This window comes from Strongylocentrotus purpuratus, unplaced genomic scaffold (assembly GCF_000002235.5).
Source record: "Strongylocentrotus purpuratus isolate Spur 01 unplaced genomic scaffold, Spur_5.0 spur5_scaffold_19, whole genome shotgun sequence".
Classification (NCBI taxonomy): domain Eukaryota; kingdom Metazoa; phylum Echinodermata; class Echinoidea; order Camarodonta; family Strongylocentrotidae; genus Strongylocentrotus; species Strongylocentrotus purpuratus.
The window spans coordinates 26,663,393-26,691,382 of NW_022145604.1; the positions used below are offsets into that span (position 1 = coordinate 26,663,393).

The 27,990-nt window shown below is 38.9% G+C and overlaps 2 protein-coding genes across 5 annotated transcripts; one reads left to right on the plus strand and one right to left on the minus strand.

Annotated features, from left to right (window-relative positions):
* Positions 1-2,596: 2,596 nt before the first annotated feature.
* Positions 2,597-3,664, plus strand: LOC105440367 (melanopsin-like). The gene has a single exon (XM_011670411.2). The coding sequence runs from the start codon at positions 2,597-2,599 to the stop codon at positions 3,662-3,664; it is 1,068 nt and encodes a 355-aa protein (XP_011668713.2).
* A 3,262-nt stretch (positions 3,665-6,926) lies between these two features.
* On the minus strand, positions 6,927-27,966 carry LOC586002 (carbohydrate sulfotransferase 11). 4 transcript variants are annotated; one of them, XM_785802.5, is made up of 4 exons: positions 27,531-27,927; positions 10,995-11,173; positions 10,288-10,355; positions 6,927-8,877 (listed from the first exon to the last, which is right to left on the minus strand). In XM_785802.5, exons 2-4 carry the CDS (start codon positions 11,119-11,121, stop codon positions 8,014-8,016), a joined length of 1,059 nt encoding a protein of 352 aa, XP_790895.2. In that variant the 5' UTR covers positions 11,122-11,173; positions 27,531-27,927; the 3' UTR covers positions 6,927-8,013. The 4 variants fall into 4 exon arrangements, with proteins under 4 accessions (XP_790895.2, XP_030846602.1, XP_011668709.1 ...); XM_030990742.1 differs by lacking the exon at positions 27,531-27,927 and adding an exon at positions 18,187-18,277; XM_030990741.1 differs by lacking the exons at positions 6,927-8,877; positions 10,288-10,355; positions 10,995-11,173 and adding exons at positions 19,856-21,920; positions 22,386-22,447; positions 23,715-23,853 and having other exon boundaries at positions 27,531-27,966.
* Positions 27,967-27,990: the final 24 nt, after the last annotated feature.

Below are 27,990 nucleotides of genomic sequence, written 5' to 3' on the forward strand. Positions count from 1 at the left end.
TTATTTTCCCTCTTGAAGACATTTTCAAGCCCCACCTTTTTTAGGGAAGTTCTAAATTAGTATCATCTTTCAAATGCCGTTGGAATTTAACCTTGCATGTCAGGGGGACAAAATTAGCACAGATAATTTTTTGTTGTTTTGTTTGTTTTGTTTATTTCAGTGCGATGTTTAAAAAATACTGCCTTTAACCGCTAGGCTGTTTTCAGCAATTCTGTAACCAAGAGAAAACAAAATTACAACAACCAAAAAATAACAATTACAAATTATTAAACAAAATACAAAAAATACACGTTATATACAATTTTAAATAAAAAAAGGAAAGAGAGATAAAATAGAAGAAGAGGAAAAAGGGAAACAAAAAGGACTTACGAGCAATACATGCCATGGTCGTATCTCTGTATGTTTTTAAATACTCATTGAGAGGATAATCGGATGCATTTTTTAAAACTCCGGTAGCTTTGTTTGCGTTTTTACAGTTTGAAGGAGGTTATTAAATAAGACATAAGGAAAAGATGTTATATTGCCCATTGCGACCGACCCAAAAATCTTGATATCTACGGTCAGCTTTTTAGACAAGTTTTTTTTAAACGATTTTAGAAAGAAAAATGTTTGATGAATTAAAAAAAATGTATTAAAGGATTCAAAACTAAGAAATATCAGCCCAAAAAGGAAGAAAAGAAAAAAATATAAAGAAAAAACTAAAAAAGATTTCCGACCCATGTTTTGGCACCTACACTCTAAAAAATCAAGTGCTAATTTTAGCACCTCAAGATTTGGAGGCAGCACCTGTAAAGGCACGCATAGGGACTGCCCAAATTGTGCTAAAGTAGCACTTGTACACGTGCTATAATTCAACACCAGTCCAAGTGCTACTTTAAACACTTTAAGTGTAAGCCTTTTTACACTTCAGGTGCTATTAGACGCATGCAGCTCGCACAAACTACACTTCTAGTGCACTAAATAACCCCTTTTAGAGCCCCCAAAACAGCACTACTAGTGCTAACACTTTTGCACCCAATATAGTGCTAAAGAACAAACATCATGCACAAAATAACACCTGTGGTGCTGAAAACTCACCCTTCTGTTAAACAGCCCTAACATTATTTTCAGCCTACTTTAAGCACCTAAAACATACTCCTCAAGACGCCACATGTCACACTCATGGTAACGAATGGGTAGTCACATATATGAGTTTAAAAGACTCACTTCTTTATTGACAAAAACCATTGTAAAATCACAACATCCTTTCAAGAAGTAATACATGTATTTGTATCCAAGGGTAAAAACACAAAACTGTTTCATGCATACTGATAAAACATTAAAGCTCAACTCAGCTGCTCATCACTGGAAAGTCATCATAATGGATAAAATAACTGATCAAACATGATAAGCTGATACAACAACACTGCAGGGTTCCTGCAGTCTGTGTCCGAAGTTTTTACTGTTACATTGAGATTGCACATTTCTATGTCAATATACATGAAGTGATAGTCTTGCTGCCATGTAGAATGTTGGAAATGGTATCATCATGCACAAGCAGAATAATTAGGCAATGAAAAGAATACCTTCTCAGATCCCCGCTCTTTTATATAGCCGAGTGGCGACCTATCTCATGTGAATTTTCAAATTACTTTGAATTTCTTTTGTGTGAAGCACTGCCTTGGCACCTGGAACACACACATTCAATACACTTTCTTTGTATATTATAGTACACAATCTCCTTCCACCTTACATTCTCCAAAAAGATGAATACCTTCTCAGATCCCCGCTCTTTTATATAGCCGAGTGGCGACCTATCTCATTTGAATTTTAAATTACTTTGAATTTCTTTTGTGTGAAGCACTGCCTTAGCACTTGGAACGCTGGTGCGCCTGCGCATGGAGCGCCAGCACTACCGGTGTTAACTTTCTTCAAGTGCTAAAACAGGCAGGGTCACACTTCGGGTGCAATTTCTCGAATAGCACGTGTTTCCAGCACTCATTTTTCTGCTCGTTATCGCTTCCCAAACGCTGCATGCACGCCAAGGGCTAAACTTGGCACGTGTGGTGCAAATTTGTACCCAGCACCTGTGATTTTTTAGAGTGTAAAGGGCAATACAACATCTTTGTTTGTTTAGGCCTATAGTAACTGACTGTCAGAGAATATTGTGTTTCTTTCCTTCTAAATGTTAGTGTGGGGTTTGGGAAGGGAAACAATCAGGGACCCGTTTCGTAAACCCTTTTCCCAATGAAAAATGACAAAAAGCAGCAACAAATCTGCTGATAACTAATCAGAAGCAAGGATTTCACTAGCTTATAACAAAAACTGTCATTTGTCATTTGTCACTGATGACTGAATTTTTGTGAAATGGGGCCCTGTTCTACATTCCTGAGGGAGTGGTGCGTTTGTTTAACTTCAATTTGGAGCTTAATAAGATCAATACAATTGGAGCTTAAAATTGTGATACCACTTTATGTGGAGTTTTGCCCCCCCCCCCCTCCGTTTAAAAAATCCTAGATCCACCCCTGATTATAATACGCGAATTTTCATCTGCTGTCTTTTTCTTGTGTTCAGGTGCATTGATGTACGTCACCAGGTGAAGGGATCGCATCCTACAATGGCCACCTGTGCAAGTCCAACCGCTAATGAAACGACTCGCCTTCAGGAATTTACCGTTGTCCATGCCTTCTCTATAGTATACTTCATTATTGTAATCGTTCTTGGAACTGTCGGCAACGGTCTGCTTCTCTGTGTCTTCATTCACAACCGGGCGCTCTGCAAAAAATCCATCAATTTTCTGATATGTGCCAACACCGTCGTCAACTTCCTAATCTCCGTTCTCCTCGACCCCATCATTGCTGCGACCAACTTTGTACCGTGCCTCAAGAGCCACCGGGCGTTGTGGATGGTGCGGAAGTCATCTGACTTCTTCCTTGGGGTCTGTGCCGTTTCGTCCATCTATACTCTAACAGCCGTAGCTGCGAATCAGTACTTGCTCATCTCACGACCAAACACCACGTATAGACGATGCTGTACCGGTCGCAAGGCTGTGTCGATTGTCCTTACAGTGATCTGGCTTCTCGCGTTAGTTGTTGTGATTTTATTCAAGTCTATTGACAAGTGTTTGATCCGGTTTCCAGTCAACCCAGAGATCGAAATCACTTTCCTTTTACCATGCATCCTCAACTATTGTCCTCTGGTCGTCATACCGTGTTTTCAATGGGGCACTGTGCGTACTATCCGAGCCAGTCGAGAAAGAGTCGAAAACAAGGCGGCGCCAAGCGCAGCAACAGTGCCCACAGGCGTACCATCAGTTAGTTCCCCACCCGAGGCAAGGGGTTTGCCTCTCGATGGAGGTCCGACTACGTCAATGCCACTCGAAACTACCATGGCAGCAGATAAAAATGACGACGACGAGGAGAAGAAGGTTCGACGTCGAGGAAAAACCGAACTGCGGACGTTGAGAACGATGATGGTGATGTACATGATCCTGGTGGTTTCCTGGACACCGTCACTGATAGCCGGGGTGATACCTGTGTCTGAGGGATCGGAGAAAGTGCTCGACCTTTTTGGATTATTCCTGTCCGTGTACCCAGCCTTGATTCCATTTGCCTTTCTGTGGACAAACAAGAACTACAGCAACGTGCTAAGAAAGAAAATATGGTCTAAGATACGACCACAATGACGCGATTTCAAGATATTTAGAATTTTTTTAAATTTTGTTTGAACGTTAGTATAAATCGGAAATTTCTTGTAAGATTAAGCGTTTCCTGCATCTGAAAGAGTCACACGCTTGAGAAACCTATAAATGAGCTAGGCTTATGTAGCACAGTAATATAGCTGTTACGAACCTCATACATATTCATGTTTGTTAATTATGTGTATTCTATCAGCAGAAGACTTGCTGGTGAAGAGGTGTATTTGATTGAAACCTACGTCCGTGTTTTTTTTCACAGGTATTTTTGTTGTTGTTTGTTGTATTAATACTTGTGCTAATAATGTGTTGTGAAGTGCAGGAAGATGTGGTTGTATAATCTTATTTAATTTCCTTCCCCAGAAAACTCATATTTATATGAACAATTTTGTGCGGACGGTGAAACACGATTAGGGCTCACTGTGAGGCGTTGAGAGATCGGAGAACGGTGGGGGGCCGGGGGAGACCCGGCAAAAGTTTTGGGCATGCCAAAAACTTTCGCCGTGTGCCACCGCTTGTACCCTCACGGCGAGAACCCGGTTTAAGGACGGCAATACGAGGCCGTTATGACACCCGTTCTTGGGGCGGTGACGAAGTGTCATATTTTGTCCAACGGGTTGTCACCGTGTTCATAACGGCCTCGTACCGGGTTCTCGCCGGGCTCTCACCGATCGCTCAACGTTGACCAATCGCCTCATTCCCGCTACATACCCGTCCCTTACCGGTTTCTTAACATTCAACCACTCTCTTAACGAACGTCCTCTTACCGTTCCACCGTCCTCATAACGTCTCCATACCGGCCTGTTGCCATGTGTTTTACATTGCGTCTGTTAGAAACCGTGCCAGACACCATTACTCCATATTATACTGAATAAAAATGCTTCCTATGCTGTTTCCTGCTGATCAAGAAGCTTCCTATCTTTACCCCCCTCCCCCCTCTCAGCCCAGGTCAAAGTTCCAGTTGATACCAGTAAGGGTTTCCAACTGGTAACTACTGGTTTCTGCTACATGGTTCAGGAGCTACCTCAGTGGTAGAAAACAGTTTGTATGTATATATAGATGGTTCGGAATCGACTCTTCAACCAATTATCTGTGGAGTCCCTCAAGGTTCTTTTATTAGGTCCGTTCCTTTTTATTTTATACATCAATGATCCCCAAAACTCTTCTGAAATCTTATCATTTACTCTTTTCGCGGATGACTCCAATTTATTTTGCTCTCACAAAAACCCAGAAACACTTCTAAACACTGTAAACACCGAATTAAATGCGTTTTAAATGGATCCAGGCAAATCAATTGTCGCTTAATATAAATAAAACACATTTTATGCTATTCAGTAATTCTGTATCATCCTTACCAGGTCATATCAACATCAATAACGTAACTATCAACCAGGTTGAGTCCACCAAATTCTTAGGTGTCTATATTGTCTATATAGTATATTATATATAGACAGTAAACTAACATGGAAAGTTCACATCAATTGTTTATGTAAGCTGTTGTCACGGAACTCCAGTGTAATGAATAAGTTGAAACTTTTGTACCTCCTCATGTCATGCTTCTACTCTATTCTATTTTGATCTTAATTATTGTATACTCGCATGGGGGAATAGCTCTATAAGCCTTATGGACAAAGTTAATGTTGTACAAAAACGGGCTGTTAGAATAATAAATAATGTTGGTTTTCTTGCTAATACAAATATGCTTTTCTATAATTGTAATATTCGTAAAAATATCTGACTTGCACTTATATAATATTGTAATATTTATGTATGAACTATCGAAAGATAATTTACAGGATGCTTTCGTCCCTCTTTTTCAACGCAACAATACTATACATTCTTCGTTCGTTCGTGTCTGCTTAGATCAAGATTAATGTAATCTTGATCTTCGGAGTAGTTGCTACAACCGGCCGTATCAGACACTTTGCCCCGGGGTGCGAGATAGGACTCTTGTAGCGTGCCCCCATTTAAAACAATTATACAATTACAGTTAACATTACATTTAATTAATAGTATAAAACTATTAAAATAACTCTCATGTTACGGGAAAAAAATATTGCATATATATATATATATATTATGAATCAATTGATCTATACATTCTTACCCTACTAGACAGAAAACCATTTTCATCTCCCTCGAACTCGCATCGTTTTTGCTAACAAAACAATTATATTTTACTGGACCCAAATTCTAGCACAGCCTAAAGCTATGGTCACAAATCAGAGCAGCGACCGACCGATCATTAGCCTGCTCGGTCGCTGCTGGAATTAGGCATCGCCCAGCGATTAGGTCGGTGCCCGGGCGGCGACCGCCCAGGCACCGAGCGTATTTTGGGCGGCGAGTGAAAAGTGAGCAGGCGCCGCCCAAATTTTAACTCCGCGCTAAAACTTCAGCGGCGACCGAGCGATGCCCTGAAAACGAGCGGTGCCTGGGCGGACGCCGCTCGGTGGCCGGGCAGCCGCCGGGCAGAATTGGTTAAAAACTCGCCGCTCGGCCTCCGAGCAGGCTACTTTTGGGTAATGTGACCATAGCATAAATAACGAACTAGTTGGAAGCCCCTCCATTAATTCATTTAAACGAAAGCTCAGATGTTTCCTTTTGAGAAAGTATGTATAAGAGTAATGCTGATGTCGCGCTGGATCGTACAGGTGGTTATACAGACTTTATTTTTGTTATTTAACAATGCCATTGATTTCATCAATTTGCTTTCTCTTCTTTTTCTTCTGCCTTTTCTTCTTCCATTTCTTGTCGTCTTTCTCTTCTTCTTCTTTCTTTCCTTCTTCACCTTCTCCTACTTATCATTATTATATTATTATCTTTACTCTTTATTCTATTGTTCTTTTCTTCTCAAATTCACTCTCCTTACATACGTCTCTAGAATCTCATACTAGACTACTCCGTTTTCGCCTCCTATAACACCTTTTAAATTCAGACTTACTATATTGTGTTACTCAGTACGGGAGCCTATTCACATACAAGCTATGCTTTTTATTTAGGCTCCCCACATTTTACATTGTTTTACCTTGCCTGTTATATCTACATATCTCGAAATTTCGTACTTATTTTCCGTACATTATACTTGATTTGAAATCTTTATTTTTTTTTTTGGTTTGAAATCTACTCTTATATAATAAACGCCTGTATAAAAAAAAAATCAACAAAGAATATGAACTGTTTTTTTTTAATGTAAATAGTGGAATAAATAAACTTCAAACAAACTTCAAACTTCAAGCCTTTCCAAGTCTTTTTTATATTATTTTTTATAGTATAGAATTTCTTATAAAAATATTCTTGCTTTGCATGCCTAATGTCGTTGTTAAAATAATTTATAAAGTATTTATGATTGCTCTCACGAGAAGGAGATGGATTCAGAATAAATTTGTTATATAACTTGTTTTTCTTTTAAACCTCTTTCTAAAATCATTAGTTAACGAAGGTGTAATGCAACTACTACTTTTAAAATAAACTTTCTTCAGAGGAAATTATTCATTATACAGTTTCATAAAGGATTGTAGAAAAATATCATATATTACATTAATATTAGGTTCATCATAAAAGTCATCAACATTTATTGCATGAAATGTTGCACTGAACATTTGTATACCAAGTTCAGATATCTTCCTACGGTAAAAATCCAGAATCTGCCTGGTCCTTTATAATTCCCTACACATTTGATTCAAGCCGTCGAAGATGGCGTTATCAACAAACTCATAATTATGCTCACTAGCCAATTGTCACCAGCCAAGCCTGGCGGCGCATCCTGGCGTCCTAATTTAATGATCACGCCATCATCGGGTGGTAGCAAGTAAGTAAGGAGAGGTAGCGTTGGTTTGGTGGAGATCAAAATTAAAATCAAAAGGCCAGATTCTGGACTATCAAGAGAAATGCATGGAGGATTCCTGAACATGATAAGGAACGCATAAATGCCATAGTTTTTAATCTCATTTTAATTGCAGCGATCGTTCATATACACAACAGCATGATTAACGCGTATTAAACATTATATTTTAATATAAAAATAGCTTAAATAGATGATCATTAGGTTACTTTAATAAATACTAATAGCAGTTATAAGAATCATATTTAGCTGGTGTGCAACATGACCAGAAACTATTTTCCTTCATTATAGACATTGGGGACAGTTTTTTTTCATAGTGAATTCAAAGCCCGCGTTCAAATTGAAAAAAAATACTTGGTAAACAAAGTCATAGAATGTTTTATCATGGATTTTCGTTGTTGTTGCAGAAACGTGAATAATAATTAAACTATATATCAAATAGTTTGTCTTCAAACTATAACAATGTACCTGAAATAAATATTATCACATAAAAATCATTTCACGTTGCATGTATCTCGTGTGGTATATCGTATCCAAACAACTCAAAATCAAGGCGATAACGTTCGTACAATTTCATGACGTCATCATCGGGTAATTGTGCATAATAGGGGATGACATAATCTGAACTATTTGTGGGGCTACTGCCAGTCGATGATGGGAATTCTACGGCATTCGAAAGACTGAGCGACTCTAGAACGAATTCCGCATCCGTACTCATCGTTTCGAACTTTCCAATAATATCATAGTTGATACCACACGGTGAACACATCTTATACATTTCCATCCAGTGCTTGTCGTCTTTGCCTCTCAAGTTTCCCTCCTCCCCAAGAAATTTGACAAAATCTGCAAAAGTGAGGCTATAATCATTATTTGTAGAATCGGGATGAAAGTGTTCAAAGATGCCCTCACCGATCGTCTTCTGCCATCTTCTCGCTCTATTGAATGTAGTATCTGGGGCTAGTTTGTTCTTGTATGCCGAGAGAACACGTGACATGGGATGCCTGGCAAACATGATCTTGGTGTAGCTCCTCAAAATCCGTTCTCTCATCCGCCGCGACTGGCGAGAGAAAAAGTTCAGATTCCTCTGTTCGCGATGATTAATTGCAAACTGATTTATATCGTCAGTGCGGCTAATAACCCCTTTAAGAACGAGGAATATTCGCTTCCAACTTGTACACGCCACCTTCGGTATGAAACAGAACAGGAGTTTGTGATCGTGATCGACTATGATATTGAATGGTGGCTTGTTTATGACGTCATCTTGTGACGTCATGGGATATCTTTCACACACTTCTGAAATTCTATCTCGACGCCTCTTTTGTATAGCTTCTTGTGAATGGATGAATGCACCTCGCTTGATCACCTGTGGAAGATGGAAGACAATCGATATCTGTTGGGTTACTGCTGACAAACACCATATCCATTAAATCAACAACAAAAAAGTGAATAAGAGTTTATATGGTAGAGAGGAAATGGAGAGAGAAAGAGGGAGAAAGAGAGAGAGAGACATACAGACAGAGAGAGAGAGAGAGAGAGAGGGGGGGGGGGGGGAGAGAAATACATTATCATTTAATTTAAGTGTTTCATGCATATTTTTTCAAATGAAAGCCTACATAAACATTATTTTGACAGTTTGGGGCAACAAGAAACCTGCTCTGAGGCTTGAGGGGGGTAAAAACAAGCACAAAGATAGAGCGATCAAAAAGAGATGAAGTTTTAATTGGCCTTTAAACTAAAATTAAAATATCAACTCTAAAACGCTAACATAAGTTTATTATGAACGATAAACCATTTCAGTGCACCACTACAGTTTGTGCCAAATAATCTGATGATATACCTGCATATAAGGTAATAGCCCCCCCCCCCCCCCCCCAAAAAAAAAAAAAAAAATGCAATGCTTTGTAGAACTTCACGATGTCCTCTCAGAACGATTGAAGGGATTTGGACATGCATTATAGTGTTAAAAGGGCGAATCTTAGGTCACTAAAACTGTGCTTTTCAGCACTTTACAAGGGGTAAACATATTTTGTTCGATTATGGTTTGAACGTTCTAAGCGTCAAACTTGGAAACACTCGGCATGATTGTTTGGTAACTAATTTCTTACAACAAAAGGAAAATATATTCAGAGTGTTTATGTTGTAATAAAAAGATGTTTCTCATAAAGCGCTTTACCAGTTAAAACCGACCAAAGAGCTTATCGTATCATATGACACCGGTCATTGCATTCGTTTGCTATTCCGTATATTACAGTGCAAATTTGTCATTCCCTGGGGAGCATTCTAGCCAGTCGTGTTTTTAATCAACACTTTGTAACAAAATGTGTTAGGCCAAATAACAAAACAAATGAGGTGTTTTTCGTCCCCGCCCGCCTCCTTTTTGGCCGCCGCCTCCTTTTTTGTTTGTTTACATTCTTTACTATACTAAGAAGAGAAAAAGACCCCCCCCCCAAAAAAAAAAAAGAAAAAAAGAAAAGAAACCTGTGATATACATTTTGTAAAAATAGCTTCTAAAGTGAAAGAAATCATATTTGTTTTGTCATACATTGCATCAGTACACTCACATAGCACAATAACTGTGAATAAATAGGCTTAACCAGCTATAATTAGCATGGCAGCCATCTTGGAAAAAATGTTGCAAAAAGAAATTGCAAAATAGTTAATAGTATGCCCTGCCTCCTCCTTTTTTTAAAGTACGGACGAGAAACACGTTATATTTGTTATTTAGCCTTAATATAGATTTAGGTTCTAACGACGTAATCAAAAGGAAACTTACATATTCGTGGTGCGTGTTATTTTGATATCCATTTTCACCAGTTCGTAGGAAGGGCTCCAAGGGATCAGCTGGAATGAAAATAAAATAAAAGCATATCAGACACGGTTCAAGTTTATGCGAGAAAGGTTTTTGGTTAGGTCATTTTTATCAACATTATATATACTCGCCCAGTGTGGTGAGTCCAATTAAGATTTTGAAATAGGGGGGGGGGGGGGACACTCCAATTCGTTCTACTGATTTCGACAAATCACCTCAATGGCATTTTCAGTACAGATGATGGAGAGGGCTAATATTAATAATAATAATAGGCATTTTTATAGCGCCGTCTATCTAGATAATTCTATTCCGAGGCGCATTTATTATTACCCCGGCTTTAGCCTAGCTGCCATCACAGCGCTCCAGCATTTCAAGGAATTAATACCTGCCAGGTACCCATTTACCTCACTTGGGTCGAGTGTGGCATATGAAGATTAATGCCTTGCCAAAAAAACATTAGTGCCGTGTCGGGGATCGAACCACGACCTTTGAATTTCAAGTCAAGTGCTTAAACCACTCGACTACGACACTAATCATTATTTATTCCAAATGTTGATTTTTCTGAATATTTTTCCTGCTGCCGTGATATTTCCAAATTATATAGATGAGATGCACCCCACCTGCAACCATGTAGGAACCCATCACTGGTTGTTGATTTAATGAAAATGTACCTTTTGCAGGATCTGGAATCATTTTCGCTACCTGGTTGGGTGACATCACAGAATAAGATGTTACCATGACAACGAGGAGTGCTGTCCCAATAAGAAGTGGCTTCATAGATTGTTTGTATTTGACCATGATGGGATGTTACCATGCAGTAGGCTGGAGGCATCCATCAATGCAGGATTAACTGTATATGAAAAAATATAGAGAATAAAGAACATGATTAAATATACAGTAGGCTTGCGGGTGCACCATGTGAGAGAGAGGGAGGATTGAGGAGTCCTGAAAAGGACTCTCGGTAATCTTTCCTGAGGGTGTGTAGTCCTGAAAAGGACTGTTGGTGTAGTCTTGAAAAAGACTGTTGGTTATCTTTCTTACCTTACAGTTCCAAGGAGAACTATTGTTGGAGAGGATGAGTGGCGGGAGTGGCTCGACGTTTCGAACAGGTTCGTTGACTATCCGTCGTCAGGAGTGGAGAATAGCTGGCGTGCGTGATTAGATATAGATCTAATTATTCGTTTGCTTGTAAGTCTGCGTATACGTTAGTCTATGGTCACATACACTGTCTTTAATAAGCCATGTGTTCTAACTTTGTTATTGTAAATTTTCTTTCGCACGGAAAGAAATGATAATAAAGAATCACGTTTTGTCATTTAACCAACGACATTTGTGCCCGTTTGATAAATCACAGATATCCACGGAGACTCTTCGCTGCACTTATTGATCATGATGTCGTACAAAAAGTACAAATAATTGACAGCCTCTATGACAATGAAGACCAAGAAACTGTTGCTTCTTTCACTTTAGCCCCTTGTCGTATTTTACTCACACCGCCCGGTATAGAAATAGCCACCTTTTTTGCTGGTTCAGTCACTGTTATGCATGTACACCCCCAAAATGAACTATGCAAGCCTGGTGTATTTCCCAATGTGACGTAACCTGTGTGCATTAAATTTGCACTAATGCACTGGCAGACATGAATTATTTGTATAATGACAGCAGATCAATTAGAACGAATCATTCAGAGCGATATAGACATACTTATAGATGAGATCATGTTTCAAGTACCCTTTTTTGGATAATTTGATCATACGATTGCTTTTCTTCCCTTCACTGCGTTCTTCCCAAATCATCCCATTCCCCATATCTCTCACATTCTATGTCCATCTCTTCCTTCTGCTTTCACCAATCTCACATTCTCCATCTTCTCTCTCTCTCTCTCTCTCTCATTCTCTCCCTCTCTTTCTCTCTCTATCTTTCTCTCTCTTTCTCTCTCTCCCTCTCATTCTCCATCTTCTCTCTCTCTCTCTCATTCTCTCTCTCCCCCTCTCTCTCTCTCTCATTCTCTCTCTTTCTCTATCTTTCTCTCCCTCTCTTTCTCTCTCTCTCTTTCTCTCTCTTTCTCTCTTTCTCTCTCTCCCTCTCTTTCTCTCTCTTTCTCTCTCTCTCTCTCTTCTCTCTCTCTCTCTTTTTCTCTTTCTCTCTTTCTCTCTCTCCCTCTCTTTCTCCCTCCCCTCTCCTTCCCCGTCGACAAAATCATCCCCGATTATATAAGATACACAAATAGCAAACTTAACTATTCCAGTCTTTAAACTTGTTTTATTATGTTATCGTTCATTGACATGTATGATAATACATTTATAATACTGTATTTTATTTGAATTGTTCTCGTTCTACATCAAGGCATGTCAATAAAAGTGCTTTGATCTCTATCTTTAATTTGCTCAATTGCTAGTTGACGCATAACAGAAAAGGCAATATAAAGAAGACTATATAGTGGAAAATGTATAGTTAAGTGCAATTTTGAATAAAAGAAAAGTAGACAGGAACGAAAGAATATAAAAAGGGGGAAGTAGGAAGAAACGACGGAAAATGACAGAAAATAAATGGTGAGCTTAAGCTATGAAGATATCGTGTATAATTTGGGTTTACTGCGTGTGACAATAAATTTGTTAATCAAATTCAACAAAACGTGCGAATAGTGAGATAAATGTTGTTCCGGATAAGCATCTTTTATCAACGACACAACACACACACACACACACTCTCTCTCTCTCTCTCTCTCTCTCCCTCTCTCTTTCGCTCTAATAATTAATATACACCCCCTCAATGACCCTGTATAAGTCAAGTACTTAAACAGCACGTACATGACTCTATTATGTACTTCATTGAAGGGTCGTTGAGGAGCTTCGTTTCGCCTCTCATCCTTAAGTCAGGGCACAATAATTGAAAAATTTCGCCAGAAAGTGGAAGCAACTACTGATTAAAAAGGGGAAAAGGGGGAAAAAGAAGAGAAGAATGAAATACTCAAAAAACCAAGACACCTACAGTGATAAAGTTTGGTTCATCTATCAAGGAGAACGTCTTAGTGTGTTTGGGCTTTTGAAGGCAACACTGATGTCCTTGTCTTGGAATGCTCGTTTCAGGCGAGAGGATATAGTGTTGAAAAAAAGGAAGGACTACTTTGTTGTTCATTTCCTCTTTTCCCCCTTTTTTTTGGGGGGGGGGGGGGTCTTAGTTCTTATTAGTTCTTATTCAAAAGCCCTAACACACTAAGAAGTAGGTTGGTCCACCCTAAAGACATAATCCCAAGAGAGGAAAATACAGGTATTGTGTACAAGATTACGTGCACAGACCGTAACAATTCATATGTTGGGGAAACTGGCAGAACCCTTAAGGAGCGTCTAAAAGAACACATAAGAGCCCTCAGATTGAGCAACCCATCTCATTCAGCATTAACTGAACATGCCCGTAACACAGGACACAACATTGGATGGGAGGATGCCCTCATAATATACTTTGAAAGTAACTTCTGGGAAAGAAAGGTGCAATAGTCGATATGGATTAAGAGGATTAAGCCATCACAGGACACAGACTGATCACTTAGCTTGAGAAAGTCCACAGGAGTGGACGAAAGCTTCCATAACAAATTTAAGGTTGGTAGAAGCTTAACAAACTACATGTTATATATATATATTATTTATTGAGAACGTTGTTGATATGTGAAATAAAGCTCCCTAAAGGTTCAAAAGAAGGACAAACATAATCAGAATCATATGTAGCTCCATATGTTTTGATCTTACATAGAAAAACAAAAACAAAAATTATCCACAAATCTGTAAATTCATGATTATATGAATACAAATATATTCTTATTTATGACTATTTGAATGTGAGTGTTTGATTGTCAAACCCATTCCCTGACATCGAAGTGAAATCTTCCAACAAAATTAACTTTACGAGAGTCTTATCCTGATTACTATGTCAGGGGTCAAACAAGAGCCCTCAAATTATCATGTTTGCACAAAGTGACAAATATTTGTATAAAAAAGCAAACAGAAAATAAGAAAGGTTAAGTAGGGAAGGGGACGAACAAAAGTCATAGTCAAGTGATTGTAATATATTTCAATCATCGAGTATTACTGTTCGATAGTATAATTCTATGCCTAATAGTTTAAAGGTTATACAAAGTTTTTGGGAAATTTTGAAAATGGCCGGATAGCGATTCTTTACAATGTTAATATATTTGGATTCCCCTGAGGATGTATAATAAGCACTAGAAAAATTAGCCCCTAAAACACCTATGCTTTCGAGAAAAATTGAATATAAAAATTTACCGGTACTCCCGGTAAATTTTGATGAATTTCAAATAGCTTGTACGGCCATCCAATGGTAGCTGCGACCATGAAAATCTGAGAATATGCAGTTGTGATATATATTTTCCAAATGGGAATAGCAAATCGGTCAATTTTAGTCAAGAAACCTTGTTTTAAAGCTAAATTAATATCTTGACCTTGAGAGGGAGCTATACAACATAAAGACTTTATTATTTACAATTTCATCACTTTAGACTCGATTTCAAACGCGACAACGATCCCTGAATATTAAAGGATCGCATATGCTTCCAATATGTTCATTCGAACCAAATTCATGACCCTAAACCAAAACTTTGTATTACCTTTAAGATAGAGTCAATACTCCCTTGTTACTTTGTCTGCATTTATTGATTCAATGACTGTCTTTAGTTGTTTATATAGCTCACTGAATGTTGGGGGTAAAAGCTCATGACTTCGATCAGAAACGAAGTGTGCCGGAGGGGCTGACAGCTCTTGGCCGAAAGACAACTTTCCAGATTTCAAATTTTGCGAGAGAGCGAAGTGAGCAAGTTAACATTTGACACTTTTTAATAGTGGAAATGTAGGTTTGTCACAGGAATACATATTAAAAAAGTAAATGAATTTACAAAAGTCTGTCAAGTCTGCCCGAATATGAGGTATGTTTGCCGAATTTAGAAAAATTCACAATCCTCAAGAGCTGCAGGCCATACCCCCTCTCCCTTGTACTCAGATCCTGTGGATATTTAACATTCGATTTACTGACGGAACATACCCATTGGGTACTTAAATTGTCGTTATTTAACTCTTATCATGCGACAGGGCTAATCCCCATTGTGCCAAGTTTATTTTGAGATAATCTGATTAACGCGATGGTTCTATTAATAGCGCGTGCAAAACACACAGCACACTACAATGAGCATGAACAATAAATGTTATTACGAATGCGTGCAATCATGCACAAGTGAAGCAATGGCTCGCTCACATGTACAAAGCACTATAACGGCAGCTAGCGTGCATGCAGCCTTATGGCTGGCTATGAGTTAATAAGATGACTTCACACAAAATGGTTCCGATTGTGTTCTCCCTCGTTACAAGGTGATATCATATATATAATATATTATATCATATTACAAGGCACAACATCAACTGACTTAAACTTCATACAATAACAGCTGGTTTTTCATATCCGAATAATTCAAAGTCGAGTCGGTATTTTTGGTAGAGTTTTTCTAAGTCAGTCCGAGGAACCTCAGCATAGTAGGACTCGTATAGAGAGTTGGAAGAGCTGTTGGTTGGGCTACTCCCTTTCGAGGACGGAAACTCAACGACGTGGTCAGCATGGACAAGACGAAGGATATAGAGGGCGTCATCAACTAGGGAATCGAAATGACCGATGACGTCGTAATCGATTTGACATGGTCCGCATAGTTGATTGATCGCTCTCCAATGATTTTGTTCCAGAAATGACGCCTTTTCTGTCGTGTTCGTCAAGAATTTTACAAATTCATCAAATCGGAGATCATAGTTGACCTTCTGTGCTTTTGTTATTGATATCACTTTACGCTCGATGCTACCGCTCTTATTGTTCAATATTGTATTTGGTCTATATTGTTTAAGGATATGCAATCCATATTTGCTCTGAAATGCTGTCGAGCTGTTTGATGTCGACCCTGCCCATAGTTTATTCTGATAGGCGGATAATATACGATGAAATGGGTGACGTACCACCAGAAACTTTGTGTAGCTTTCCAGGATTTCAGCTCTCCGACTTTTGTTGTAAGAGTTGAGGAATTTGAGCTTACGAGGTCCGACATGATTATTGACTTGTGATTGTGACAGGTCGTCCGGGTGTTTCATGACACCATTCAAAACAAGAAAGACCCGCTTCCAGCTCGTACAAGCCACCTTAGGTACATTACAGTAGACGAGTTTGTATTTATCATCGACAATGAGTTTACTGCCTGGCATGTTGACTCCCTGATTGAGGTGCATGTCGCGTGCAAGGCAACCATCTTTTAATTGCGTTCGACGACGTCGCTGAATATCGGCCTGAATGTCCATGAAATCAAGTGACTCCTTGTCTCCGTTCACGGTCAATGATGTCGGTGCCAAGGTTGAATTCGATTTCGTCGTGTACCTTAAGGGTAACTTAACCTTTTCTTGGAATGGCCTCCCTGAATTAGATGTAGATGTCATCTGAAAAATGAAAGGTGAAATAGTTTTTTTTTAATTGATTCCAAAACAATATAAATCATTCTTATCGTGACATGATTCAATATATTTCAATACATAGATTGCACGATTGATGAAAAAAATGAAATCAATAGTGAAATAAAACAAATAACCCCATACATCCAAACACACTACTACCCACACCATGCAACACACGACACATGCACAAACACACCACCCAACCACTCTTCCACACACATACCACACACTGTTGCTAGCCTCCTCAGAATACCCAAAATTGGACCGACAGAATAATAGAAATAATCTAATAAAAACACTAGCACTGTAAACTAAAACTGTAAACGCACAACATTGCGGGGCCGAGTATGCCTGGCCAAGCCGCGGCCAGGCCGTGGCCTGGCCCGGCCCTGGCTCTTTTCTCTCTGTAAACGGGGTCTAGGTCACATTTGCTCTACGACTAGGATACGGTGGCTGTGAACCCCGAAAACGAGAGACTGCGGCGGCCGCGGAGGATCTGCGGTGGCTTCAGGGTCACCCTGAATATGGCGAATCCCTATCTTTATAGGCCCTATGGGTCCCCTAGGGTCGCCGTAGCAATCAAACAATTAGACATACCATAGCCATGCCGTAGAGCGGTTCCACGGTGACCACACGTGGGACGTACGGTGACCTTGCGGCTATCTTGCAATCGTCTGCCTTAGTATTTGTCAAACAGCTACGGCTGCCGCATATCAGGGACGGCCTAAGGCGACCGTGAGCCATCACTTCAAAGGCCGTACGGCAGCCGCAAGTTTTCTGTCTCCACAAATTCAAAATACGCCGCGCGCTACCCTAACGTTTGTGACTGCAACAGTATCTGACCGTGGGAATGCTGCGGCGGCCCTATAATTGCTATTGCCGTAGATATTTTAGACCCCACGGCCGCCGCGACAAATGTGACCTAGGCAAGTCGTCATGTACAAATTTGTTGCTACTTCAAGCATGACTATGGTTGCAAAAGTACCAAATTTTGCCTTACAAATGTAAAGCGTAGAATCAAACTGCCTTACCCAATAATAATTATCTTGGTGTCATTTTATTCAGAATGGAATTTTATTTGCCCCAAACCCAAAGGTTGTCGTTAAAAATGCAGATCTCATAATGTCGAGTTCTTTTGAGGGCCACCCTGTTATAAATAAATAAGACTATATGTTAAGGTTGATTTTCATAATGATCAAGCTATACCACTGCTTCTACAGGCAGATAATTTTTACATTCATGCCTCATGCCAAATTAATTATAAATATTATAAGTGCGTTCATAATATTGACTATCAATCTTAATACCATGTAATGTAAGTAATCTTTTAATTATAATAACAATATAGTGTAAATAACGATGATTTTCTTACCCTTCTCAAAGGAGCTGTATGATTTATCTTGGAAAAACTTTCATATTCTGAAAAATAGAAATAAAACAAGATTCTCAATCGTCAGTATGATAAGTTAAAGCAATTATGAAAGATACAGTTTATAAGATTAAAATGAAATTCACATTAAAATGCAAACTTCACTAGATTTTCAAAGGAATATAAAGATCCAAGAAATGATAGGAATCCAAAGAAAAGCTCAAGGCCAAAAGAAAATCTAATCAAGGCCTAAAATATTCTTTGCGCTCCCTGGTCTATGTCGTTTCCAGTCCTGCCGGTAGGTTCCCCCCATTTGCTATTCCTGAATAGAATGTATTTAGAATGACTTTAAAGAATTAATGTAGATGTAAATGTAATTCAATTACCAGAACTGCAGATAAAAGACCTCATTTTACATTTTGAATGAATAACGTTGTATAAACATAATATGAAAGTGATTCGAATTCGGAAACGATATCAAAACCAAAGTCAAGTCAAGTATTCGATTTCACGTCACACACACTATTTTAATCTTATTTTCTCATATTCATTTTCATGGTAACTAGAGCAGTCAATATCATTACCAACTAAAAGGACACAAAGTACATGTATGTGACATAAAAAATATAGTGGAAACTGATTTATAATTAATGTTCGTTCTCAAACAGCGACTGTACAGCTCAATTTTAATTAGAGTACTTTTCGTTTCACAAAACTCAATTTCGAATGCTACCTATATGTCTTTTTTTCGTATAATACAAAAATGTTGATATCATTGTAAAATAAATTATATATGAAAAGTGATAAACTTACCGATATTCATCAGGTGTCTAGCGGATGGTGAAGACAATGATGTGTAGATAGAGCAAACTACCATACCAATGATAGCTGTTACACAGAGAACAGTCTTATGTTTATAAGGTGATAACATCTTGCTCTGAATCACGACGCAGATAGTGGTGTCAATGAGGAGAGGCAACGGAGCACAATGATATACCGCGTACGCTTGTAACTGATATTAGGGACTTTTAGATTCGCACCAAGACAATAGGTCTATGCTACGATCGACGACCTTTTAATGCACTGCCCTGAATGGACGTCACACGTATCAGTCCAAGCAAATCTAAAAGTCCCTAATGACTCAAACGTAAGGTTCGAGTTTTCACTCTCTCTCAACCTTTTTCTCATACCTTATTCTCTCTTCTTCCATTGAGTACAGTCCTCGTTGTAGAGTATAGTCGTACTTGATCCCTTCCTCTTTCTTTCTTTCTCCACGATCTCTCACACAGCATTCTCTCTATCTTATCAGGCGTACCGAAACTCTCCATTTTTTTTTGATTTTTTTTATAGTAGGCACTATTTATTTTATTTATATTTTGCTCCCGAAATTTGAAAATTGTGTTGGCCGAAAAGTCGCTCAGTAGGGGGGGGGGGGGGGGGGGAGGGCCAAACCCCCCAGAAAATCCGCCACTGGGTGCAGGTGCATACTAGTTACAAGACCACACAGACTGTATTGTACAATGTCGTATATTGAAGACAAGCCTTTTTTGATATAGTGTGGGCGGGGCTGTTTTGTTGCCTTCAGAATAAAATAACCTTCCATCAGGGGGGGGGGGGGGGGGGGGGGGGGGGAAAGTGGGAGGGGGGGGGGTAGTGAGCACCATTTATTTTATTTTTTTTGTCGTACATTGGAGACAAGCCTTTTTTTATATAGTGTGGGCGGGGCTGTTTTGTTGCCTTCAGAATAAAATAACCTTCCATCAACTGCAAAGCGTCTAAGAGTGAACTTATTGGCATTTCTTTCAGTTGTTATGAAACAAAAATGAAAAAAATTCTCTTCAATTGCAAGGGAGCGTAGCAACCGAGTGAGGAAAAAAAAAAGAAAAAGGATTTTTAAATTTGAAACTCTGTATGTTAGACCAAATTATATAATTATATGATTATACTAGCGACCGAGGTTTAGAAAAAAAATTATGGTAATTTAAAAAATGATGGAACTCTTTATTCAAAAAAGTATAAATCTACATAACTATTTTGCGAAAGAGCGTAGCAACCGAGTGGGGAAAATGTCATATTGTTATTTTGTCTATTTGCAAAGAGTTGCACTGCCCCTAACACTGGCTTGGAAAGTTGGAAATGTAGAGCAAACGAAAGTTTATTAAACTTCGTACATCAACATTAGTTGTATTAATATTGTTTTATTTTTATTTTTCGACTTAAGCCCCCAGCATCGAGCCCTCCGAAACGGACCCCACAGTCAGGTCGATTTTACCTCATCTACGCCATGCAACAAACTTTTGGCAGTGGAATGTATAAAAGGCCCATAATTAATAATTTAACTGTAATATGCACCCTCAAAGTACAGTCACATTATTCTTATTGCACAACATAATATAAATGCTTATTAACGACTTCCAATAGTTATAATAATGGTACGTGAGTTTTGAAAAGATGATATGAAATGATTACAAAAAATATTTTCATTCACTTTAATTTCCTAATACGCATATAAATCAGACGAAATGTAAAAATATAGGTGTATTGTATTCACATAAAAAAAAATATATAAAACAATACAATACAATACAATAAAGCCGTTTCTATAGCGCTCTCACAAACTAACTGTTGTATCACAGCGCTTTACATAAACATTATCGAAGAAGTTGTTGATCATGGTCAAAGAGGAGAGTTTTAGAAAATGTATAATGTTAAATACTGGTATACAAAGAATTATTCTTTTGATAACACAAGTAATGCATTTACTACGATAGGCCCATGTCGGGGTTTTCGTAACCAAAAAGCTCAAAGTCTAACTGGAAGCGACTGTATAGTTTATCCAAGTCTCCCCGTGGTACATCTCTGAAATATGATTTTATTGACGCAGTATTAGAGCTATTCGTAGGACTACTTCCAATCGATGATGGAAATTTGACGACAGAGTCTGCGTGTATAAGACGGAGAATATATTCAGCGTCCGCGTCCAACGTTGTGAATTTACTTATTATATCATACTCGACTAGACAGGGAGAACACAATCGATGGATTTCTGACCAATGTTCGTTGTCGTTTTTCTCTAGAGGGTCTACCAAGAACTTGACAAAGTCAGCCATGTTTAAGTCATAGCGGACAACCCCTTTTGGTGTTACGAGTCTCTTGAATACAGGACGACTTGGTGCAATGAGAGACCAAGGTTTGTATTTCTTTAGAATATGCATACCAATACCCTTCTGCCAGATATCACAATTCCGAAAGTCTGACAGAGGGTCTAGTTTATTCCTGAAAGCTGACAAAATTCTTGAGAAGGGGTCTCGAACGACTAGAAACTTGGTGAACTCTCTCAGCATTCTCCGGACGTCCGCCGCCGGGTAGAAACGAAGATACTTCAGTTTCCTGGGCGCTACTTTGTTGTTAATTTCTGACTGTGAGAGATCGTAGGTGTCATTCATTACTCCTCTAAGGACCAGAAGTACTCGTTTCCAACTGGTAGAAGCGATCTTTGGAACAGAGCAATAGATGAGCTTGTACTTCTCATCAACAATAAGGCGATGGTTACTGGACTTCAGAAGATCTGTGAATGTCCCACCTAGATTGTTCTTCCTACAAGTGTGGCTTACTTGCCGTCGTCTGGCTTTCTGGATCGCATCTTGCTCATTCATGAAAGATACATTAGATGATGTCATCAAATCAACTGGAGCATTGGTTGACACGTTTAGTACATTGTCGTATAAAGTACCAATCTATATCGAGATAGGGAGAAATCATTTAACCATCTTAGACGTGATGGAGCTAAACCTTTTTTTGTTTGTTTTCACAGAGAAAAATAATCACGGCGAAGTATAATTTCTATTTTTGTTGCTCAAAACGTAAGTCTGATGTTATACATTTAACAGCTTCACTGAAATAATAACAAGCTTGGAATTAGGATGAGGGCTGTTTGAGGGGTTAACTGATCTCACTAATGTGGGGTTGATTGATCCACAGGTTTTGATCCTTATAATTGTGAGATGAAAATATGAGGAAAAACCCGATATTGAAGTAAATACTCAAGTAATTTGACACCACACCTTGCCAAATCAAATTATCCATTTTCTCAATAAATAGACTAATTTTTCCATTCCTCAGCATACATCATGCTCCTTACATTCATGATATGTAAGTACGCAGGACCTCTAAAAGTAAGATTGATAATTAATGTTACGTACCGTGGATATACTTCCATCTTGTTCTTCATTTCCGAAACGTGCCTTCGGATTATAAACTGGATCTGCATGCAGAGGATTCCAAAGTTCAACATATAATTATACTGTACGGTGAATTATGAAATTTAAGAAACTATAGCAGTGGCGGATCTAAGGGGGGGGGGGGCTGAACAGGGGGCACGTGCCCCCCCCCCCCCCCGGCCAAAAAAAGTGTTGAAATCAGCCCTAAATTCGCCAAAAATGTGCTCTTACCTCCCCCCCTGCTTATTCAGCGGCTAGCTGAGTCGTTGCGATTTTTTGGGGACCAAAGAAGAAATTCCTGGATCCGCCCCTGTATAGAATCAATTCTGTCCTAGCTACCCACCCCCCCCCCCCCAACAAAGAATAAATATATGTTTCTGCTACTCAATGGGATTCCAAAAGAGCAATATTTTTGCTGAATGTACAATTCATCTTACCGTGACGACATAATCTTAACGGGCTTTGATAACGTATACCGCCATTTACGCGGAAAATATACGTTTTTGATGGCGTAAACCTGTGGCGGCGCCTATTTATTTAACAGTGTTTTGAAAGAATGATAAGAGAAGGGCAAGAAAAAAGATTGGGAAAAATTTATTTTTCTCATCTCGAAAGTTATATCTATTACGACCACGAGTAACCTAAAAGCAAATAAATGAATGAGTGAAGATAGAAAATTGTCGGTCCCATAGGCTGTATAGCCAACACCTACTGGTGTTTTTAATACTTTTTTTCAATACAGGTGGTAGAGTCCCTAAACTTTTTCTTTCATAACAAAGTTGGGACAAATTAATTGATTGTGACTATTTGGTGCTTTCGAAGAGAGATTGAGAGGTAGAGAAAGAGATAGAGAGAGAGAGAGAGAGAAAGAGAGGGAGATAGAGTGAGAGAGAGAGTGACAGAGAGAGAGAGAGTGACAGAGAGAGAGAGAGAGTGACAGGGAAAGAGAGAGAGATAAAGTGACAGAGAGAGAGAGTGACAGGGAAAAAGAGAGAGAGAGAGAGAGAGAGGGAGGGTGAGCGAGAGAGAGAGAGAGAGATGGTGAGAGAGAGAGAGAGAGAGGGTGAGAGAGAGAGAGAGAGGGTGAGAGAGAGAGAGTGACAGGGAAAGAGAGAGAGAGAGAGAGAGAGAGCGAATGACAGAGAGAGAGAGAGAGAGAGAGAGAGTGTGTGACATTGATAGTGAGAAGGGGGAATGGGGAGAGGAGAAGGGGATAGGGGATGTATCCTTTATAACCGATTCATGTTGTATGAAAATAATGATAGATCACTGTATATGTCGAAATAGTTACGTTTTAATATGATAACACACCTGAAGAAATATCAAGTAGTCTTCGAAGGACGAACTCGAGATTGATGAGGATCAATATGACAATGATGCCGACAACGATCACGTTCTTGCTCGTAGACATAATCTCCAAAAAGTAAAGTCGACGAGACTTATGTTCCTTCTTGAAAGGCATTGAAAAAAAGAAAAAAACAAACATGCACTATGTCTGGAACAGAGGAGAAATTTAAGAGGTAAAAGAAACATTTTCCAGCAGAGAGCTTTTCTTTTTTTCTTTTTCATAATCTGCCACCGTACAAATATATATACAGGGGTGGATCTAGCTTTTTGCCAAGGGGGGGGGGGGGGGGGGGGGGGTTGTTTGACCCAGTGGCGGATCCAGGATTTTCCAAACATCGCGCCGTTTTATTGTTTTTCTTTTTTCCTTCTTCCCCCCTTTCTTTCTCTTGGCCGCCAAAGGGGGGGGGGGGGGGGTTTAAACCGCCGAACCCCCCCCTAGATCCGCCCCTGATATTTTCATTGTGGGAGTAGGGCATCAAACTAAACGTTAGGCATTCAGGTTTAGACTTTTATCACTCTCTTTGATTAATGTGCGTATTAAACACAAACAAAATACTCAGAACAGCTTTATAAATCATCGATAACAATCTGTTACCAAACTTTTCTGAGTATTTAATCCATGCTTTTGGTTTTGCTTCCAAGGTGAGGATAGATTTGAGCGAGGTTTGCGGTAACACCACGTATTCTTTCCACAGGATTAGTTGGCCCTGAATAATCTTTTAAAGTCCACTCCAAATTTTATTGAGTTAAAACTGAAAATGGATATTCTTTTTGCCCAATATTGATCGTCAGCCCGGTAGCCACTGAGCAGCGCCAAATCGGCGTTGCTCTATCCCTTATTTCTGAACGCCAAAACAAGGTAGCAGCAACTCCCGTCTCTTAACGTCTTTTGGTATGACGCGGCCGGGGTTCGAACCCACAACCTCACGGTTGTGAGGCGGACGCTCTACTGACTGAGCTGTATTTCGACGTTTCGATATGTGGTACCATTGTTGCGATAATGATAATATTGGATATCAAAGCGCTCCAACATTACCCCGGCTCTGCTAGGCTACCTATTTCGGTGCTCACAGCATTCAAGGAATTCAAACTCCACTCTCTTTAGTATGTGCAGGGTGAATATTGTTGGTAGTCAGTGTTGTATAAAAAAAAACACAATCAAACACAGGGTGACACAAAGAAACACACAGGAACCAACAGTATTGAGAAAGATACAAATTTAGAAATAGCGACTTTTATTTATCAATAACGAAGTTAATTCACAACACGATACATATACAGCATACTTAAACAGTTGCATTAGGAGATAAACAATTTGTTTTTCCCCCTTATACTATACGCCTACTGTACAGAAAATTGAAAATTGAAATTAGACCACTCCATCCAAAAGAAATCAAGTGGAAAACAACAAAAGTCCTATTAGTACAAACTTTATAATCATACAATATGAATTTGACAATGTAGTATCTACATGCATTTTTAAACAACCCAGTGATCATATATATTATAATATATATGTAATAATATAGCACATATTACACAAGTGTGCCATGCACACATCTTAGGCTCAGTCACACCATGTACCTAGTCACATCGACAAACCGAATCCGCCCCGATCATATAATATTGGTGTGTCATGCACACATCGTAGGCTCAGTCACACCATGGACCTAGTCACATCGACAAACCGAATCCGCCCCGATCATATAATATTGGTGTGTCATGCACACATCTTAGGCTCAGTCACACCATGGACCTAGTCACATCGACAAACCGAATCCGCCCCGATCATATAATATATAGCACATATTACACAAGTGTGTCATGCACACGTCTTAGGCTCAGTCACACCATGGACCTAGTCACATCGACAAACCGAATCCGCCCCGATCATATAATATTGGTGTGTCATGCACACATCGTAGGCTCAGTCACACCATGGACCTAGTCACACCGACAAGCCGAACCCGCCCCGACTCTAAGCCGATCGTTTCTAGGCCATTCGGAGTAACGTAAATTTTCGCTCAGTCTGCTGTCGATCTGGTGAGGATTTCGTCGATGTGACTGCGATATTGTAATTAATACCCAATACACTCACGATGACACAAGCTGAAGTAAGATACACTCAAACCTGCTTTAGTGACCACCTGTCTACAAAGGCCACCTGTCTACAAAGACCACATTTGTTGTTTCCCTTGAAAACAGTTTCTCATTGAATCATGTACTAAAGGAATCTGTCTACAAAGACCACCTTTCTACTAAGACCACTTTTTGTGTTTACTTTGGGTGGTCACTATAGACAGGTTTGACTGTACAAGGACCATGGTGCATGTAATTTGAAGATTAAAAATAAGTGTCAATATTAAATAATTACTAATCGATAGGATTATAGTAACAGCTGTACATTATTTCATGAAAAGCACAAGCGACCCGTTTAATCCAAGCATTAATACGACGAGAAAAATATCTTTCTAGCTAGCAGTTTCATAACTGAAGTGGCTACCCTAGGTAAATAAAACGTTATTATTATTATTATACGATGCACCATCGCAAAGATAATCTTAATAAAATACAAACACCTACACAAAGATAATCTAAATAAAATACACACACTTACACAAAGCAAATAAAGCTCAGAAGGTCGGGTATGGAAAACTATTTTAAAACTATATTATAAAGTTCTACACAAGTCATCTGCCCTTTTGATCACTCTTATGTTAATTTGCTCAAAAAAGCTATATTGACCCGTGATATTTGCAATGTGCAAATATTAATCACTGTTGAAAAAGAAATACTTTCACTCACGGCAAACATTAAAAACAATTGACTCATAAGTGTACATACAAAGCAACGTGTACATACAATATGTCTACATACAAAGCATTCGTCTACTTTAGCAAGTCAGAAAGTACACCCAAAACGGCCATTGGTTATTTTTTGACAGCCTGTCTGGAATCTCCGCAAAATGCGAAAAATTGAACAGCGTAGATTTTCCCCCTTCTTTCTTGTGCTTCCATTTACTTTTGTTTAATGCAACTTGAACTCAACGTAATTATTAATAAATGAATGATACACGCCAATAAAACCAAAACAACAACACAACAACAACACCACAGCATGAATATATGAACAAGAATACACAAGAAGCACGCAATATAAAAGTCCATTATAATCTGATTGAAATTTTCTATAAAATTATGTTCATAACTTTACACAGTTATACATTGCCAGACTTTGCCCATTAAAACACCCGGATCAAGAACCCATTCTGATTTTACAATTTATTGGGTCATTACACAAGTTGTTCGAATAAGCTGCAGGACGTGTAATGTCAAAATGAATACTCAATCAAAAATACTGATCTATAAAGTAATGTTGTCACAGGCTTCACGTATGTGTGTGTGTGTGTGTGTGTGTGGGGGGGGGGGGCATTTACTTTCAACCAAAATTAATAACAACAGAATTCATTATGATGAGGACCCTAAATGCTCCTACACACGATCAACGCCAAAGTCTTTTGTAGATCTGAGGAATGTACTACATGTACTAATAAAACATCATTGCTAAAAACATTTTAATGTGAGTCCATTAACTCGATCAGGAGTCATATTTTATTTGAAATCTGGTACATACACATCAAACAGCCATAGACTTCTGCACACAAAGGGGTGTAGAATCTTTTGGCAGAATCTTGTAAACATAACCATCCTCGGCTATAGGTATGATAAGTCGACAAATACGTCAGTTTTGAGAGATGAATGATTTAGCAAAGTTACTTACCTCTCTTTGCAAACAGCGAACCAGTCTTTCTCTCTCGAGGGTAGTTGCATGTGCATGAAAGTTCATATAAGGGAATCTCCAAGAAATATCACTGTTCATAAAACTCTCTCACAAGACGAAGAGAAAGGAAAATATCTCCCAGCCAAAGTGCACACTGTTATGTTATCATGACGCCTGTCTCTTATACGTGCAGATTGTCTCGAGTATTTGCTGTCCAGTTTAAAATCTGCAATTATCGATCTTCGATCAGCTATATGGAGTTTAGGGACTCTAGATGGCCCTGCGATAGACATGTGTGTTGATTATGTCACAGACGATTCCGAAACACATTCTTACTTTCTGTTCTTATCGTTGCATTCATTTCCTTCCCTTAGTGGTTCTGGTTTAGCGCACAGAATACTCTGTGTCGTGCATTTCCACAAAACGTGTTTGAATATGATTACGTAACCGCACATCCTAC

Excerpts from the sequence above, each read along its gene's own strand:
- LOC105440367 (XM_011670411.2), top strand. The coding sequence starts at position 2,597 with ATGGCCACCTGTGCAAGTCCAACCGCTAATGAAACGACTCGCCTTCAG.
- LOC586002 (XM_030990741.1), bottom strand. The coding sequence starts at position 27,629 with ATGAACAGTGATATTTCTTGGAGATTCCCTTATATGAACTTTCATGCA. Across the intron at positions 23,854-27,530 it reads TTCGCTGTTTGCAAAGAGAG|AAGGAACATAAGTCTCGTCG; the intron begins GTAAGTAACTTT and ends ATGCCTTTCAAG. Across the intron at positions 21,921-22,385 it reads AAGATGGAAGTATATCCACG|ATTGGTACTTTATACGACAA; the intron begins GTACGTAACATT and ends ATCTCGATATAG.